General features: G+C 40.7%; 1 protein-coding gene across 8 annotated transcripts in view; it reads right to left on the bottom strand.

Annotated features, from left to right (window-relative positions):
• FMNL2 (formin like 2) overlaps positions 1–20,849 on the bottom strand; it is a 228,497-nt gene that overhangs the window by 2,804 nt on the left and 204,844 nt on the right. For 2 of the 8 annotated variants that reach the window (XM_069732948.1, XM_069732945.1), the window contains 8 exons: positions 14,577–14,645; positions 14,420–14,500; positions 13,918–14,047; positions 13,367–13,530; positions 13,025–13,126; positions 12,004–12,102; positions 11,094–11,217; positions 4,203–4,249 (listed from right to left, as the gene is read on the bottom strand). In XM_069732948.1, the coding sequence (XP_069589049.1) occupies positions 4,203–4,249; positions 11,094–11,217; positions 12,004–12,102; positions 13,025–13,126; positions 13,367–13,530; positions 13,918–14,047; positions 14,420–14,500; positions 14,577–14,645 (816 nt within the window). Of the gene's footprint in view, positions 1–4,155; positions 4,250–8,153; positions 8,290–11,093; positions 11,218–12,003; positions 12,103–13,024; positions 13,127–13,366; positions 13,531–13,917; positions 14,048–14,419; positions 14,501–14,576; positions 14,646–20,849 lie in introns of those variants that run through there. The other 6 variants (XM_069732942.1, XM_069732946.1, XM_069732943.1 and 3 more) reach the window with 3 other exon arrangements.

The following is a 20,849-nucleotide window of genomic DNA, read 5'->3' as shown; positions in this document are numbered from 1 at the left end:
GCGCTGTACCACTGAGCTCACTGATCGGCTGCAGCACTTTCAACTTGGTGTCAGCACTGCAGACAATAACCTACACCAGGAGCAGCAACAGAGACTCAGTGTTGGACCCAGAAAGGGTGAGAAATACACAGTGTTTTTTTTTTTTTTAAACAAGCTGCAGCCGTGGGACAGGGACAGGAAAACCCCTTAAACCTATGTTTCCCAAAAATAGGGGTCCCATGTGCCCTGTTTAAATGGAGCAGGGGTCTTGTATATGCACTACCACTCCATTTATTGTCTATGAGATAATCTAGTATAGCACTTGGCATTCTTCATCGGTCTCACAGACAATGGAGCGGTTGTACACATGTATGACCACTACTCTTCAAATAGGAGACACGGACCCCCCCCCGGTCTTGTGACCAGTGATGCATCCAAGTTATCATAAATTTAGCCTAAACCCTTCAAGGATGAAGGTTGTTTGCACTTTTACAGACAATTTTGCTTTGCTTCAGTGCAACTAATATAAAACATGAAGCAATCCTATGTGTCGCCATGGCGACAGACTACAAACAAATCCTGGTGTAGTCGGATCCTGCAGTCAGATTCTTTACTATGGCTGCTCTTTGTGTGTAGTTAGGAAGAAGAAACAAATTGTAGAAAGTAACACGTGACTGCAGAATGGGACTTAAGGATTGTAGGCAGCCTGTGACCTCAAAGACAAATGTATGAGCATAGGGGCTGCATACACAAAACGGTAGACTCAATGTGTGACCTTAGAATAACAATTAATTATCGGTACATGTCGATCTTGTGAATGCAGACTTATCTCTTCCTTTTTCACAATGGTGTCCTTTTAATAAAGGTGTCAGAAATAAATATGTCACTAAAATTGAAGTCCGAGTGTGACATCCCAGCCGTGATGCTCTAACACCGGCTACTAAGGTTGAGACGACCCTCTAAAAATTTCTATTCGTGTATCAGAGAAGGATTAATTATATGGATTCAGAATCGATTACTCTAAAATCTACAGCGATTCGATAAAGTAAAGCCGCACCTGTGGTTTACATGGATTCTGTAGTCACATATGTACAATCTGGCCTCTTTGTAGTAATATTGCCTTATTTTCCACTATTATTTTCCAGTTTATATTTTCCGCTTTCATTTTCCAGCTTATTTTCCATGGACGCCATCAGCATGCTGCTGTTGACTGATCTCTTATCCCCACTTTAAGGTAATTATGCGCTACAGAGACTTACTGGATACTGACTTGTTCATACGTTGAGCTTTAGGTTTATTATGGGACACCATTAAAAATAAAAATGAGCATAAGATCTATCAACAGCAGCTAGGCTGCTTTATGACTGTTTCCATTCAGAAACTTTTTTTTACAAAGTAAAAATTGGATTCGAGGACCTTTTTTTCGCATATTCCAAGGTCATGTCTGTAAGGAGATAACTCTTTTTTGGGGGTATATTCCGACTGAGTTTATTTTTGTGGCTTTTTTTTTGCAGACTATGTGCAAAAATTAACATAAAAAAGCTTCACGTCTGAATGCAACAAGCTTCCCATTCATTAGATTTCGAAAACGAGATATAACGCATGTGTTACTTTTTTTTTTCCCTGCAAATTTTTTTTAACGTGTGTTGGGAAAAGCGTTCTGTAAATTATTTTCCGCCCTTTCCGAGCATAACATGCAACAATATGTGCATATTTTTCAAGATTTTTTATTCATTTGTTGTTTCATGAGGACACCCTAAAAACTACTTAAAGCCACATCAAAATCTGCATGAAATCAGAGCAAAAAACAAAACAAAAATTTCTACCAAACAACACGTCTTTTAGAAACATATTTTCAGTGTGGATTTTTTCGGCCTGAAAAATCCACATATAAACAATCTGTGTGAACATACCTTTTAAAGAGAATCTATCACCAGGTTTTTTTTCTCTGAGAGCAGCATAATGTAGGGGCAGAGACCCTGACTCTCGTGATGTGCCACTTACTGGGCTGCTTGGTAGAGTTTTGATAAAATCCCTATTTTATCTGCTGCAGACGTAACAGTTCTCTGAATGCTGAGCCCTGTATAACCCGGCCCACACCACTGATTGGCAGCTTTCTGTGTATAACCCCGCCCACACTACTGATTGACAGCTTTCTGGGTACACTGTGCATAGGCAGAAAGCTGCAAATCAGTAGTGGGGCAGGGTTACAAGGAGCTAGTGATATATGGATGACTAAATGGCTGCAGGTTTACTAGTCCTCAAGTGATAATCACCTTCTGATAGATCAGTGATTTTATCAAAACTACAGCAAGGAGCCCAGTAAGTGACACAATGCTGGAATCAGGGTCTTTGCCCCTACATTATGCTGCTCTCAGATTAGATGGCAAAAAATTGGTGAAAGGATCTTTTTAAGGAAATTCGGCAAAAGAGGAAAAAGTGAAATACAGCAAAGATGCCACATGTGACATTACTAAATAGATGTACTCATATGAGGAGCTTCACTTTAGGAACTTGTCACCTACACAAAGTGGGTTTCGTTAATAACTAAAAGCCTGGTTGTAGGGTTTTGGAGCTAGTGTGGGCATCAATCGACTCACTGCCCCAAGTTTGGAGACCGTAACTATAAATAAGGGGTCATGTTTGGAGGAATCCTGTTACCTATTTTGTATTAAAGCTTAATCTTCACAAGGATGTGTGGCTCAGAGGATCCTCAGGGGCGTGTCTCTAGGATGCTTTGCATAAGTAGCCTGTGTGTACCGCCCCCTTGTAAAGACCATACAAATTAGCAAAGAATAAAAAAAATTCTTTGGAACTGTATGGCGTATTTTAAAAGAACAAACACGGGAATACTCAAGGGAGCAGGAAAATAGAAAAGAGCAAAAAACGGACACTTTTGCTCTAGTGACAAGTTGCCTTTAAAAAGCGATTTCTATGATATGTCATTCATAGCCTTTCCTTAGGACCGGCCATCAATGTATGGATGAGGGAAGGTCACAGCTTTACAGTCTCACAATCGGCAGAATATTAAAGTATTTCAATAAATAGAGCAAAGTTGCCAAAACGGCTGCAGGTTCAAGTCACCTGCAAGGAATAAAAATGTAGTATAATTTATAAGAAAAAAAGTTTTAAAAAATATTTTAAAAAAAACGGAATTATGCCCATTTTCCCGAGTTAAAAATAAATTAATTAAAAAAATTATTATAAATATGATGTTATATTATAATAATAAAAAAAAATATTTAACCCATTAGGTTAAACATGAAGAAGAAAAAATCAAAGTGCCCACAGTTCAGTTTGTCTACTCTTCCACCGTCCCCCAAAAAATCAATAAAAAGCAATCAGAACATATGCACCCCCCAAAAAAAACTCCCTCAAGTCCATCATTGTAAAAATAAAAAAGTTACGTGTCATCGAAATGTCAGCGCAAAAATTGTGGGTTTTTTTGTGCAAAAATTGTGGGGGTTTTTGTGCAAAAATTGTGGGGTTTTTTGTGCAAAAATTGTGGGGTTTTTTGTGCAAAACTCTTGACTTTTTTAACCAGTAAAATATAAAAAATATTCTACAAGTGTGGTATTGCCATCATCATACTGACCAGAAGGATCATATTCCCAGGTCATCTGTACCAAAAAATGGACACTGTAAAAAACATGCTCACAAAAATGTGGGTTTTTTTTCACCAAATTTGGAATCTATTTCTCTCCTTTTATTTTATTATGTGGTATAGTAAATGGTGTCATTCAGAACTACATCTCGACCCGCAAAAATAATTCCCTCATGCGGCTATGTCAACGGAAAAATAAAAAAGTTATGGCTCCTGGAAGAAGGGGAGGAAAAGGCAAAAATGGAAAATGTATGCTATGGATGGAAACGTTACGCTCAATGAATGACTTTGTCAGATCAAGAAGGACATGTTGAATACAGCTTTTGGCTTCGGTTTTTAGAATGTATACCTAAACCTTTCATATTAGAAGGGGTTTAAATGAATTTGAGCAGAATATTGGTCTTGGTGAGACTTATTATCACCTCATTATTACACTGACATAAATGCTGGTATGTTCCACAAAATGGCCGCCCCCACTGTGTGTATCTGACAGGATTGAGTTGTACCATTATGGAACATGACTGCTCTGGCATACAGAGAGAGGAGGAAGCCAAGTAAAAAATGATGCTTGCCAGCTCTGTGTATCCTCCACCACCGGTGTGCTAGAAGAAATCCTTACCCTCGAATGAACATTTGGAAATTTAGTGATATTATTCTTCTTTAAGGCTAAACAGGAGAAAAACACAAAATGGTGGTTAAATTAAAAAAAAATATGGCTGGGTAAGGCAGAGAATGTGAGTGAATCATTCAGTACCTCAGAAGTGTTAGGCGCCAAAGCAGGAAAAACAAGCAGATAGGGGGTGAAGATAAGCAGAGAAATGCAGTGAACAAGATGGCCACCCTATTAGTGGATAAGATAGCTGCTCTATTAGTGAACAAGATGGCCGCCCTATTAGGGGATAAGATGGCAGCCCTATTAGTGGATAAGATGGCCGCCGTATTAGTGGATAAGATGGCAGCCCTATTAGGGGATAAGATAGCCGCGCTATTAGTGGATAAGATGGCAGCCCTATTAGGGGATAAGATGGCAGCCCTATTAGTGGATAAGATGGCCGCCGTATTAGTGGATAAGATGGCAGCCCTATTAGGGGATAAGATAGCCGCGCTATTAGTGGATAAGATGGCAGCCCTATTAGGGGATAAGATAGCCGCGCTATTAGTGGATAAGATGGCAGCCCTATTAGGGGATAAGATAGCCGCGCTATTAGTGGATAAGATGGCAGCCCTATTAGGGGATAAGATAGCCGCGCTATTAGTGGATAAGATGGCCGCCCTATTAGGGGATAAGATGGCCGCCCTATTAGTGGATAAGATGGCCGCCCTATTAGTGGATAAGATGGCAGCCCTATTAGTGAATAAGATAGCCGCGCTATTAGGGGATAAGATAGCCGTGCTATTAGTGGATAAGATGGCCGCCCTATTAGTGGATAAGATGGCAGCCCTATTAGTGGATAAGATGGCAGCCCTATTAGTGAATAAGATAGCCGCGCTATTAGTGGATAAGATGGCAGCCCTATTAGGGGATAAGATGGCAGCCCTATTAGGGGATAAGATAGCCGCGCTATTAGTGGATAAGATGGCAGTCCTATTAGTGGATAAGATGGCAGCCCAATTAGTGGATAGGATGGATAATATGGCCTCCCAACTAGTGGACAAGATGGCCGCCCAGTTAGCTCATTAAAAGCTTATTTATCATTATTTTCAGGATTCTCAGAGAAATAAAGGCAAGCTGCTTTGAAGATTGGCTCCAGAGAGAAAAATGAATACAGTAATTAAAATAAAAAGAAAAGGGTAAAAAAAAAACAGTTGTCCCAAGACACCATGAAAGACAAGATGGAAGCTCAGTACAACAGTGGCCGTGCATAGAGAGCTCTAACAACACATGGACGGCCAATATGACCGTCACCAATGCTCAGTTGAATTAACGCCAAATGATGCAAATCTTAAAGGGGTTGTGCAAGATTAGAAGAACATGGCTGCTTTCTTCTAAGCACAGCGCCACATCTGTCTGCAGGTTGAGTGCGGTATTGCAGCTCGGACCCATTCACTTCAATGGAGCTCAACTGCAAAACCAAACAAAAACCTGTTGAGGGTGTCGGCGCCGTTGTTAGAAAAGAGTAGCCATGTTCTTATCATCCTGTACATCTCAAGGCTTTTCAGTTCCAATGCAATCTTATACTTTGCACACCACAGGTGCCAGAATGCCCTGACCGTCAACGATTGCAAGATTACGGTCACCCTTTTATTTTAATTTAGCAAAACATACAGCAAAGAGTGACGGGTGATCCCGGTATCTAATGATCAATGTTAGTGACCACCACGTGGCTGTATGTTACGGGTCTGCCCTCAGTCCCCGCTTGTGCGGTGTACCGCGAGCACAGACATATGATATATACATTGTTTTGGAACTGAAAATAATGGCGGAAATATCAGCGGATGGAGGAGAAGACTTCGTGCTTGGGGGCAGATTTGGTTCATGCAGATGCAATATACACATGCAGTCGTGGGTTACATCAGATACAGAAAGTCAAAGACACAAGAATCAGAAGAAGGAGGAAAAACACAGTAATGGCTGCATGCCCTGCAGAGAATCACACCAAGGCCGGGCGGCCGCCATCACCCCTCCACGGTGTTTAGTCCGCTGGGACCCCCTATCCTGTATCCAGGACTATAATGACTCCCCGCGGTCACCGGTCCCTGATTCGGTGATATCCCCTTCCCCCCCAAAAAAAATGGGAAGCTAACAAATCTCAATGTTTTGGGAATCCATTTGCGTGGTAGCCAAGACGGTGTTAATAAACTACTATACTCACTTATCATCGGCCTTGCCCGTCCCTGTCCCGTCACCACCGGTCCTTCAATCGCACCTCTTCTCTCTTTTTCTCCTACCGAGCCTTCAGCCACCACCACTGTCAAGGTCTCACACGCTCATGAGGTGCAACTCACAAGATGGACATCACGGACGTGCGTCACGCTTCATGTGGCCGCGTGGACTTAGTCAGCAGAGGTGCCGGAAGACTCAGAATGAGAGGAAACCTGAAGAAGAGCGAAGACAGGACCGAGGCGAGGAGGGAAGTCCAAGGAGATGAGAGTATATAAGTTTATTGGGGGTTTTCTTAACCCCTTGCCAACAGTTCCAATACAGCAGCACCTAAAACGCTGAGCGGAGCGGTGGGGCGACTGCTTAACCGCCACTTTCTGCCGCTATTTCACTGCTCCGCGGACTAAACACCGTTTCATAAAGTGATTTCGCCGGACCCGCTGTTGGCGTCATCTCTTCTCACACATATTGAGCGTAGAACCCGATGTGTAACACGTCACTATGTATTACATTTCACAACAAGAACAATGTAAAAAAAAAATAGCAAAAGCAAATGCCCCCCACCACCACCACCACAACCACCACCACTTTCCATTCACGTCCCAGACTTTATCTACCTTAGTAATGAAGATGTAAAAAAAAAAATCACATGCAGAGCAGACGGGTGCACGATGGGGCTTATTAATGCAAAAGAAAAACTGTTTTTATTTTATTTTTTCGACCCAACGTTTTTGCGTTGTTTCATTTCTTTTGTATATATCTGTAAAGTGGTCGGCGTTTTGCTTTTTTCTGACGCAAGGCTCCAAATCCACTTCATACACATCAATGGGCAACTAAACTTTGATTTATTTATTTTTATAAAAGTTATGAAACTTTGCAAATCACTTTATTAAAGGAATGGTCTTGATATATGTAAAAATAAAAAAAAAACTGCATGTAACTGGCTTCCAGACCCTGGCTTTTGCCCACCTACGGAGCACTGATACCACAACTTCCACATATGGAGTACAGATGATGGCAGTGAAGGAGTCCGCACCCGTGTCGCGAAGGGAACAGTCAGACGGCATATAAATCGGAGCGAGATCGGAACGCAGTGCTCGGACTGGCCAGCGGATCTCCCGACCCGAGAGTGACGGGTGCACAGAAATACACGAAGCCGTGACATACATTTTCACTGCCAGCATCTGTGCTCCAACCGAGTACAATCTGATGTCACTACCGCTAAAAGCAGATAAATAAACTAGGGTAAATAAGCGGTTTGGAAGCCAATTCTTTTAAAAGGATGGAGACAAATCCCTTAATAAACTGATATGCAAAGTTTCATGACAAAATTATTAAAAATAAAAAAAAAAAGGAAAGTTTAGTTACTCTTTAAAAATGTACTTCCCGACAGCCACCATTAGAGGGAGCTCACTGCATTCAGTGTCACTATTGACTTCAATGTATCAACAGTCTGCACTTAGCTCCTGAGCTCCCTCTAGTGGTTGCCAGTATGTACTTTTTTTACATTCTACATCTATGCAAAAAAAAAAAAGTTGTTCCAACCACTATAAAGATATAATAAAAAGTTTTAAAAATATTATTTTAATGGTGGTCATGCACTTTAAAGCCCCATTATGCATAGAGTTGTGTAAGTGGCATTCAATGAGATGATGGCGGGGCATCAAAGCTTCATGAAGACAGGAGACGCTCTGATACCCCTCGGGGTGATGCCTAAACATGGAGAAATATATGAAAACCTACAGCAACCTTTTTTTTTTTTTAAGAGCATCAGGTGTGAAAGAGAATATTTTTTAGTAATGGATTTCCTCAGTGAGAACGGGGTCGCAGAAAAACCGTGAGCCACGCTTGGCTGTTCGGGCGGTAAAGGGCACAGTCTTCAGCACTGCATGGAAGATAATAGCCAGAGAAGACAAACAAGAAGACGGTAAGAAGCCAAGGACTATCGCATTAGTACATGGTTAGTTCTCTGCTGAGGTTATCGGGGACGGTCAGCACAGATACAATGCAATATAAATAATGCCTCTTCTCATAGGTCGGGCGGGAGAGATTAATCAAAGCAAGTGGAAAAGACATTCAGCGGTTTTGGCAACATATAAAAAAAAAAGACAAAGCGATAACATTTTTTTTAACAGAGTCAAGGTTAGTGGAAAATCATCTGGGTTTTTTTTTTTTTTTTTTGCAGAGCACAAAAATTATAGCAGCTAAGTCTAGTCTTGTGAAAATCAAACATAAAAAGGATGTATATCTGGCAGTCACCAGTAGGGGGAGCTAAAGAGCCTGCTGCGTACTGCTTTATTATTAGATGCAATAGATAAACAGTATGCAGTGAGCTCCCTCTAGTGGTGGCTGCAGGCAGGTTACTGTTAATGTCGGATCCACAGGATATCCTATAAATGTCAGGATTGCAACTCTGGGACGAGATCGTTCATCTCATGGCTGCTGTGAAGGGAGAGGTGGCTGTGCTGGCACCGTTCTCTCCATTCACTCCTATGGGAGTTCAAAAACCAGCAATGTATGTGTTCTGAACATTTATGTCATATCCTATGGACAGCTTTCTAATATCCCCTGTGTTCCATTTCTTCAGCAATGGTAAGATCTTTGCTTGCTGTCAGTCAACAGAAGATTTTTTTTTTGTTTGTGTCACATTTCAGATCTGCTTCGAAATCTAAATTAAAAAAAGTCAGTGTGAACCTACCCTTGGACATTGGAAACGTGTACAGTCTTAGAACTGGTCACAGCAGAGTTTTCTACACATTGGTTGTATTTAGTCTAGGCGATACTTTGTGAAGTTTTAAAAAAAAAAAAAAAAAACCCGAGCTCCGGATTGGTGACTCTTTGCCTCTGTCCACACTATTATCACGGCTTCCACTTAAAAAAAGAAGCATTCTGACAACTATACCAGATCTGTGTTGTTTTGTCAAAGTTGCTGTCTTTTGGGAAGCAGTAATAGGGCTGAAGATTGCATAACGTCTGCCTACAAAAATACTGAATAAGAATAATCTCTGTGTACACAGAGCCTCACTGCGCTGATACACTGTAACGCATTATGTTTTTGCCACTGATGTGTGTTTTTGCAACCCAGATAACTGTTTAGCCTGGATACAAGAATGTTACCGTTCACTGACAACAAGAAGAGATCCTGAGAATGATGAAGAATTGACTTACAAAGGATGATAGAAAAAATGCTGAACTTTTTTTTAATTAAAGAAGCCCTCCTCCTCCTCCCATCAAAGCTTTAAACCACTGAATAAATTGTAATCATCATATTATATAGCACTGTGTACTTACAATTGCTCATTTTGCCTTTCTTCACAGCTAATTCTTCTCTTTTCCATTAGGTCTATGACATCACATGATTAATAACTGACTAACTAAATACTTAGTGGATGCTTTCCTGAAACGGAAAGTACTTGCAAGCAGCATAATACAAAGAATAGCAGGTTTACCCAGAATCCTTTGCAGTAGGCGGAGCTATGCAAATCATCTCTTTCTAACTAACTAAATACTTGTAAGATCTAAGTAGAAACAGGAGGTCAATTTTCCCTGTATGACCCAGGGGTCACTGCAAAAGTCACTGGCAGGGGGAGGAGGGAGCAGCTGGGTCAGGAGGTGAAGAGGATGATTTATGTAGGGAAAAGAGACTTCCTGCTTCTACACAGAGCAGAGAAAAGAGAAGAATTATCTGGGTAGAAAGGGAAAATGAGCAATTGTAAGTGCACAGTGCGATATAATATGATGGTTGCAATAGATTAGGAGGATAAACATTTTGATGGGATGAGTGATGCTTTAAACAAGTTTTCCTTACATAAGACTGGGCAATTCGATTAATAAAACAAGCAAAGCTATAGATGTTAACAGATGCAAAATGCAACAGATATTTATATAGTAGATAACCGTCAATGGGGTTGTCCGATGCTAAAAAAAAAAAGAAAAAACAAGACTCCTGAAGCCTGTGATTGTCTGCAGTCGTGAGGTGACTTTAAAAAAAAAGCAATCGTGTTAATTTCGAAGAACACAGACATCAGGAGCGATGGTGGAGACCCCCGCTGATGCTGACAATGGGGCTCTGACGTCTTAATGTAGTGGTGATGGTGAAATCACGTCTACGGGGCATCATTTAAAGGGGTAATCCGGCTCCTCTCACTTCCACATCAAGAGGTGAGTGGAGCTGATGATGTGCCGTCTACAGATATCCATTTATTGGAATGGCACAGGTGGATGATACCCGCCGCTCATGATTGCAACCCGGCCAGATATCTGTAGACGTCACCTCCTGGACGCGAGAGGAGCAAGATTACCCCTCTAAAGCAGATGTGTCACCATATCTCACGGCACCGTTTGCATACATTATTCAATATATCTCTTAGACCTGATGTGGCTGATGTACTTACTTAAAAAAAAAAATCCTTGAAAGAACAGCTGTATAATCTTAAAATTAGCTTGACTCTTAAAAATGCTAATTTTAATATTAGAAAGGGGACATTTTCAAAAAAGGATTAGACAAACTGTTGTGAATATACATAGTGAGTACACTAGGCTAAACAGGTCTAAGAGATCTAATAATATATGCAGTTTGAAGTGTAATAGGAGCTATGTTATTAGTCCATGTATGTCCCTTCCATATGGTTTTAATCATTATAGTCAATATTTCCATGCTGTCTATAACCCCGGGGCCGGTTCTCTTACCTGTGATGATATCCTCAATGGCTCCGTCCTTGCCCTCGTACACGTGTCTGTTATCTTTAACTTGCCTCCTCCTCAGCTCCGCTATCAGCTCCTGCTGCTGCCGCTTAGATTTATGGGAAGGAGACTGCAAGGAAGTGACGGGTAAGTATCATTATAGGTATATATACAGTGTCGGACTGGGCTGGAAAAGGCCCCCCAGTAACACTGACTTTTGGGGCCACTGTTCAGCTACATGCAAAAATAACCTGAGCCTAGTACACAAATATTTTTGGCTTCTATGTAATATTAATTTCGCTAGCTTGTTTAATAAATTATTAGATTAAACCTTTTCCTGCAAATTATGAATCAAGTGAAATAGCACTACTCATTAGCCCTCCTTCACAAGGGCCCACCGGAGGATTCTCCTTCTCTCCTGTGGGCCAGTCCGAGCCTGGGTATATATGTATATACAGGGTGATGACATTATATATGCTGCATATAATTTACAGGTATGAGTAATAGTTTGCTGGGAGTAGAGGGGGCTGGCTGACTGCTCATTTCCGTAGCTATGCCAATCCCGTCATTTGCCTAAGCATCATCTGCAAAGGAGAAGGGCACTGGCTTAGCTGCTGAAATGAGCAGTCAGTCAGTCCCTGTCGCACACAGCGCCGGTCACGTGGTGGACACAGAAAGATCACTCCTATCTCATAATGCGGAGAGCAAATCCATCTACTGCAGTTTTACTTTGAGTTTCTGTGAAGCTGATGCAGATAGCAAACAATCAGGGCTCTGACTTCATCTCTTAAATGGCTCTGGAAAAATGAAGGTTATGTATATCTATCTGTGATTGATTTTTATAGGAAATGACATTAAGGAGGCCTAGTATCTTGTCTTTCGCACACGGCTGTACAATCAGCGGTATACAGAGAACCTTTTGGTCCTGCTGGTCCATCATGGCCTCCTGTTCCAGAAGCTTCTCCATGAGGGCCTGCTGCTGTTTTTTCCTATGCTCATTCTCCTCATCGGCCAACTACAAGACAAATAACACAAATATAATGTATTATGGAAAGCAGAGAAAAAGTATAATCGTCAATATACCAGCACCATTGGGAAAGATGTACTTATCAGCTATGACTCTGGTCTTTAGTAGCATGGAATTTACTAAAAAATGATAGATAGATAGATAGATAGATAGATAGATAGATAGATAGATAGATAGATAGATAGATAGAAGATAGATGATAGATAGTAGCATGGAATTTACTAAAAAATGATAGATAGATAGATAGATAGATAGATAGAAGATAGATGATAGATAGATGATAGATAGATAATAGATAGATAAATAGATAGATAGATATGAGATAGATAAATAATGATAGATAGATATGAGATAGATAAATAATAGATAGATAAATAGATAGATAGATAATAGATAGATAGATAATAGATAGATAAATAGATAGATAAATAATGATAGATAGATAATAGATAGATAAATAATTGATAGATAGATATGAGATAGATAATAGATAGATAGATAGATAGATAATAGATAGATGATAGATAAATAGAAAAATAGATACATAATAGATAGATAATAGATATGAGATAGATAATAGATAGATAATAGATAGATATGAGATAGATATGAGATAGATAATAGATAGATAAATAATGATAGATACATAATAGATAGATAGATAGATAACAGATAGATATGAGATAGATAGACAATAGATAGATAAATAATAGATAGATAATAGATAGATAGATAGATAACAGATAGATATGAGATAGATAGACAATAGATAAATAATAGATAGATAGATATAATAGATAGATAGATAGATAGATAACAGATAGATATGAGATAGATAGATGATAGATAGATAGATAGATAGATAGATATAATAGATAGATAGATAATAGATAGATAATAGATAACTCACCTTGTAAGCTTTCACAAATCTGACAAACACTGGGAAGAATACGGATGGAGGAGTGGTTTTAGGATTTTCACCAAAATATTTTACTGCATCATCAAAGGCATCCTGGAAGAGACGCAGGACGGAGGTCAGGGGTTTGGGGTCGCAGGGCGATGGGATCTGTATCTCCGGCTGAGCTTCTACCCCCCACCTCAGCCCTACATGCTCCAGTCCGGACGCCCAGCACACATACTGTACATTTCTATACATGTCGCACAATGATGTCTATATAGAAGCATCTTAGAGGGAACTTCTCGTGACGATTTGAACATGCCAGGTTCCCGTTAATATTAACCCTCTCGTTACCTGTGAGATTTTTGCATCATCCTGTAATTTCTTCAGCCTGCCTTCGTTATTCTGGATGAATTCTTTCAGCATCACGTTGTGGTCGTGCATGGTGTATTCCCTCTTGGTCAGATCCATCCCTCTTTGAAGTTCCCTTACGTCCAGGAGAACATTTTCAAGAGAGACTAGAGTGGGAGCAGATAACAGCGATTCATAGACAACAACGGGGGCTGACTGAGCCAGCACTGCTACATCTCACATCTGCACTGCCTGACTATGGCCAGCTGGGGGCGCTCATGTTACATTACAAGGAGGACGATATAGACAAATATCAGTTTATTGTGCTATAAAACAATATAAGTGAGGAGGCAGAGTCCTCCCAGCCGCTGCTATTCATCTGCTGAGGGTCATGGGGCTGTTCTCCACTTGCTCCGCATGCTAGATGTGAAAGTAAGCGGAGCCGGATTACCCCTTTAAGGTAATGTTATTGGCAAAGGATCCTTATAATAAGTCGGTGTCATACCAAGTGGAAAACCCCTTTAACAGGACATCTCCACTTCTATTAACCTTACCTGCGGCAGCTTTTTCCACATAATGGAGTTCATTGAAGAAAAGAGCAACCTGTGGGTACTTTTCCCGTACCACATTGGAGATATAGTGCAATAAGGTCTGTTTCCTGTCTGTTGACTTGGTGTCCAGAAGCTGTCAATGAATAAAAAGGAGACAGAAAATAAAGCTAAACTTTACTATAACTGTGCATGACACTAAAAATTATAGGATATTATAAGAACAACACAATTAAAATGTCAATATTCTTCCCTGTTTGAAGCCGCCACTAGAGGGAGCTCACTGCATATGGATTCATATAGCTGTAACTGGTCTAGTGGGAGCGAGCGCCCTCTTGTGGTGGCTGTAAGCAGACAGAATCTTATCCTATACCTCCATGGCTTTATAAAGGACAGCAGGGTCTTTGGAGCTCTGTATCAGAAGAACTGCCAAACCATGCCGGGTTATGGACTGATGGCTTTAGTTTACCTTCCCCCGTTCCTTATGAACATATCAATGTGTACTTACCAAGTCCAAGCTTTGAAGTTTAAAGCCGTAGACCGCTCCTCGTTTACTGCTGTTCATGTAATTTCCAAGAGCCAATATAATCTACAAAACAGGAGCAGAAATAGAGGAGATCGGCCATCGCAGAATCGCCGCAGTCACTGTGCTGAGCCGTACCTACCTCTAGTATCTTCTTTAGTTTCTGAGATGATTTAATAGAGACAGATGCAGCAATGATGGCGTGAAGTTGCTATAAAAAGACAATAGTAATTTGTATACTGTATACTGTATGTACACATAAAATCACATTCACACATATACACAGAATTACATAGACAGCCTTAACCTCATTCATGCGTTATATATATTTATACACACAATTACATTCATACAGACACATTCATAGACATGTACACACTATACATATACACACATTCATAGACATGTACACACTATACATATACACACAGTCATAGACATGTACACACACTCTATACATACACACATTCACAGACATGTACATACACTCTATATATATACACACATTCATAGACATGTACATACACTCTATATATATACACACAGTCATAGACATGTACACACACTATACATATACACACATTCACAGACATGTACATACACTCTATACATATACACATTCATAGACATGTACACACACTATACATATACACACATTCATAGACATGTACATACACTCTATACATATACACACATTCATAGACATGTACACACACTCTATACATACACACATTCACAGACATGTACATACACTCTATACATATACACACAGTCATAGACATGTACACACACTATACATAGACACACATTCACAGACATGTACACACTCTATACATACACACATTCATAGACATGTACACACACTATACATATACACACATTCATAGACATGTACACACACTATACATATACACACATTCATAGACATGTACACAATATACATATACACACATTCATAGACATGTACACACTATACATACACACACATTCACAGACATGTACACACTATACATATACACACATTCATAGACATGTACACACACTATACATATACACACATTCATAGACATGTACACACACTATACATATACACACATTCATAGACATGTACACACACTATACATATACACACATTCATAGACATGTACACACTCTATACATACACACATTCATAGACATGTACACACACTATACATATACACACATTCATAGACATGTACACACTATACATATACACACATTCATAGACATGTACACACTATACATACACACACATTCACAGACATGTACACACTATACATATACACACATTCATAGACATGTACACACACTATACATATACACACATTCATAGACATGTACACACACTATACATATACACACATTCATAGACATGTACACACTATACATATACACACATTCATAGACATGTACACACTATACATATACACACATTCATAGACATGTACATACACTCTATACATATACACACATTCATAGACTTGTACACACTATACATATACACACATTCATAGACATGTACACACTATACATATACACACATTCATAGACATGTACACACTATACATACACACACATTCACAGACATGTACACACTATACATATACACACATTCATAGACATGTACACACACTATACATATACACACATTCATAGACATGTACACACTATACATACACACACATTCACAGACATGTACACACTATACATATAAACACATTCATAGACATGTACACACACTATACATATACACACATTCATAGACATGTACACACACTATACATATACACACATTCATAGACATGTACACACTATACATATACACACATTCATAGACATGTACACACTATACATATACACACATTCATAGACATGTACATACACTCTATACATATATATACATTCATAGACTTGTACACACTATACATATACACACATTCATAGACATGTACACACTATACATATACACACATTCATAGACATGTACACACACTCTATACATATACACACATTCATAGACATGTACACACTATACATACACACACATTCATAGACATGTACACACTATGCATATACACACATTCATAGACATGTACACACACTCTATACATACACACACATTCACAGATATGTACACACACTCTATACATACACACATTCATAGACATGTACACACACTCTATACATATACACACATTCATAGACATGTACACACTATACATACACACACATTCATAGACATGTACACACACTCTATACATATACACACATTCATAGACATGTGCACACTATACATACACACACATTCACAGACATGTACACACTATACATATACACACATTCATAGACATGTACACACACTATACATATACACACATTCATAGACATGTACACACTATACATATACACACATTCATAGACATGTACACACACTATACATATACACACATTCATAGACATGTACACACACTATACATATACACACATTCATAGACATGTACACACACTATACATATACACACATTCATAGACATGTACACACACTATACATATACACACATTCATAGACATGTACACACACTATACATATACACACATTCATAGACATGTACACACTATACATATACACACATTCATAGACATGTACATACACTCTATACATATACACACATTCATAGACTTGTACACACTATACATATACACACATTCATAGACATGTACACACTATACATATACACACATTCATAGACATGTACACACAGTCTATACATATACACACATTCATAGACATGTACACACTATACATATACACACATTCATAGACATGTACATACACTCTATACATATACACACATTCATAGACTTGTACACACTATACATATACACACATTCATAGACATGTACACACTTGGAAACAGGAACACATGGGCTACTTGCACAGTGAACAAGTCTGTAAGAACATGTTCACACACCACCAAGAAACCTGAAGACACAAAAGAGAATGGTAAAACCAAAAACACTCAGTTTGAAAAATATATACACACATTCATAGACATGTACATACACTCTATACATATACACACATTCATAGACTTGTACACACTATAGATATACACACATTCATAGACATGTACACACTATACATATACACACATTCATAGACATGTACACACACTCTATACATATACACACATTCATAGACATGTACACACTATACATATACACACATTCACAGACATGTACACACACTCTATAAATACACACATTCATAGACATGTACACACTATACATACACACACATTCATAATAATAATAATAATAATCTTTATTTATATAGCGCCAACATATTCCGCAGCGCTTTACAGTTTAACAGTTTCAAACACAAAAGTCATAAGTAACAACGTTAACAATGCAATAATTAAAGCAACATAAGCTGCCCCTGCTCGTGAGAGCTTACAATCTACAATGAGTTGGGGGAGATACAAAGTACAGGTGTGTATTTACAATGATGTATTTACAATCATGGTCCAGCCATCTTCAGGGGTTGGGGAATAGATGGGGATAGTGAATGGGCTACACACACACACAAACATAACATAACTTTGATTAGGGAACGTGATAGGCCGCTCTGAACAAATGTGTTTTGAGCGAGCGCCTAAAACTATGCAAATTATGGATGGTCCTAATATCTTGGGGTAGAGCATTCCAGAGGATTGGCGCAGCACGGGAGAAGTCTTGGAGTCGGGAGTGGGAGGTACGGATTAGTGCAGAGGTTAGCCGAAAGTCATTTGCAGAGCGCAGTGGTCTGTTAGGCTGATAGACAGAAATGAGGGAGGAGATGTAAGGGGGTGCCGCACTGTGGAGAGCTTTGTGGGTGAGAACAAGTACTTTGAATTGTATCCTGTAATGAATGGGTAGCCAGTGTAACGACTGGCGAAGAGCGGACGCGTCCGAGTAACGATTAGCCAGATGGACGACCCTGGCTGTTGCATTAAGGATGGACTGGAGAGGGGAAAGTCGAGTGAGGGGGAGGCCAATTAATAAAGCGTTACAGTAGTCCAGGCGGGAGTGGATCAGGGCGACCGTGAGGGTTTTAGCTGTCTCCATGGTGAGAAAAGGGCGGATTCTAGAGATGTTCTTTAGGTGTAAGCGGCACGAGCGGGCAAGAGATTGTATATGGGAGGTGAAGGAGAGATCGGAGTCAAACATAACACCCAGACAGCGCGCCTGCTGCCGGGGTGTTATTATGGTGCCACCCACGGAGAGGGAAATGTCAGATTTAGGGAGGTTAGTAGATGGTGGGAGCAGAAGAAGTTCAGTTTTGGAGAGGTTGAGTTTCAGATAGAGAGCGGACATGGTGTTGGAGACTGCGGACAGACAGTCAGTGGCATTCTGTAGTACAGCGGGGGTAAGGTCAGGGGATGACGTATATAGTTGTGTGTCGTCGGCATAAAGATGGTACTGAAAGCCAAATCTGCTGATGGTCTGTCCAATTGGGGCCGTGTAGAGAGAGAACAGAAGGGGGCCAAGGACTGAGCCCTGAGGTACCCCAACAGTGAGAGGAAGAGGAGATGAAGTGGAGCCAGAGAACAGAACACTGAAGGAGCGGTCGGAAAGATAGGAGGAGAACCAGGAGAGAGCAGTGTCCTTAATGCCTAGTGACTGGAGCCTAGAGAGCAGGAGAGGGTGGTCAACAGTGTCAAAAGCTGCAGAAAGGTCGAGAAGAATGAGCAGAGAGTGGTCACCATTACGTTTTGCTGTCAGAAGGTCATTGGTTACTTTGATGAGTGCAGTTTCTGTCGAATGTAGGGGGCGGAAACCGGACTGTGAAGGGTCTAGGAGGGAGTGAGTGGAGAGGTAACGGGTAAGGCGGGAGTATATCAGGCGCTCCAAGAGTTTAGAGATGAAGGGGAGATTGGAGACCGGTCTGTAGTTGTTTGTGCAGGATGGGTCGAGGGTGGGTTTCTTTAGTAATGGAGTAATGATAGAGTGTTTGAAGGAGGAGGGGAAAATGCCAGAGGAGAGGGAGAGATTAAAGATTGTAGTTAGGTGACTTGTGACAACTGGAGAGAGAGACTGGAGGAGATGTGAGGGAATGGGGTCGGTAGTGCATGTAGTCGGACGAGAAGAGGAGAGGAGCTTGGAGACTTCTTCTTCTGTGATGGGATCGAATGTGGAGAGTGAGCCAGGGGCAATGAGGGGAGGGATGGGAGTCACTGAACTTAGTTGTTGGGAGCGGATTTCCTGACGGATATTGTCTATTTTCTCTATAAAGTGGGAGGCCAGGTCACCAGCACAAATATCTGTGATAGGGGCTTGTGCTTTTGGCCTGAGGAGGGAGAGAAAGGTGTCAAAAAGTTTTTTGGGGTTGTTGGATAGTGAGGAGATCAGAGTGGTAAAGTAGGTCTGTTTAGCGAAGTGAAGGGCAAAGTTATAGGTCCTTAACATAAATTTGAAGTGTATGAAGTCTTCTGGTGTGCGTGTTTTCCTCCATAAGCGTTTAGCACACCTAGAGGATCGCTGGAGAAATCGGGTTTGCGATGTGAGCCAGGGCTGTTTTATTCTGTGTTTGGAGGTCCTGAGGGTGAGGGGAGCTACTTGGTCAAGGGTGCTTCTAAGAGTGTCATTGAAGTGATGTACCGCCAGATCAGGACAGGAAAAGGAAGAGATTGGGGACAATGATAAGCGTAGGGAGTCTGAAAGTGTAAGAGGGTTAATGGCTTGTAGATTTCTGACTGAATGGTGTGTAGGAGGGTGCTGGGGTGGGCGAGGATATGTGAGTGTGAAGGAGAGAATGTTGTGGTCAGAGAGGGGAAGCGGTGAGTTATCTATGTAGGAGATTGAGCAGAGCCGGGCAAAAACCAGGTCCAGGGTGTTACCGTCCTTGTGTGTCTCAGAGGTTGAGAGCTGTGAGAGGCCGAGAGAAGTGGTTAGTGACAGAAGCTGGGATGCAGATGTGGAAGTGGGGCTGTTAATGGGGATGTTGAAGTCTCCCAGGATAAGGGTTGGTAGTTCTGAGGACATGAAGTGCGGCAGCCAGGCAGAGAAATGGTCCAGGAAGCGGGTGGGTGAGCCTGGGGGCCGGTATATGACCGCTACTCTGAGGGAGAGGGGGTGAAAGAGCCTGATGGAGTGGACCTCAAAAGAAGGGAATGAGAGTGATGGAACTAAGGGGATGACCTGGAAAGTGCATTGTGGGGACAGGAGTATGCCTACTCCACCACCAGGTCTGTTTGTTGGTCTCGGGGAATGGGAGAATTGTAAGCCACCATGGGTAATGGCAGCAGGAGAGACAGTGTCAGAATCCTGAATCCAGGTTTCCGTGAGGGCCAGCAGATTCAGAGAGTTTTTCAGAAAGTAATTGTGTAGGAAAGGAAGCTTGTTACATACAGAC

The sequence above is a fragment of the Ranitomeya imitator genome, chromosome 7 (assembly GCF_032444005.1).
Source record: "Ranitomeya imitator isolate aRanImi1 chromosome 7, aRanImi1.pri, whole genome shotgun sequence".
Lineage (NCBI taxonomy): Eukaryota > Metazoa > Chordata > Amphibia > Anura > Dendrobatidae > Ranitomeya > Ranitomeya imitator.
The sequence above is the reverse complement of the archived record's forward strand: the minus strand, read 5'-3'. Positions and strand labels throughout refer to the sequence as shown.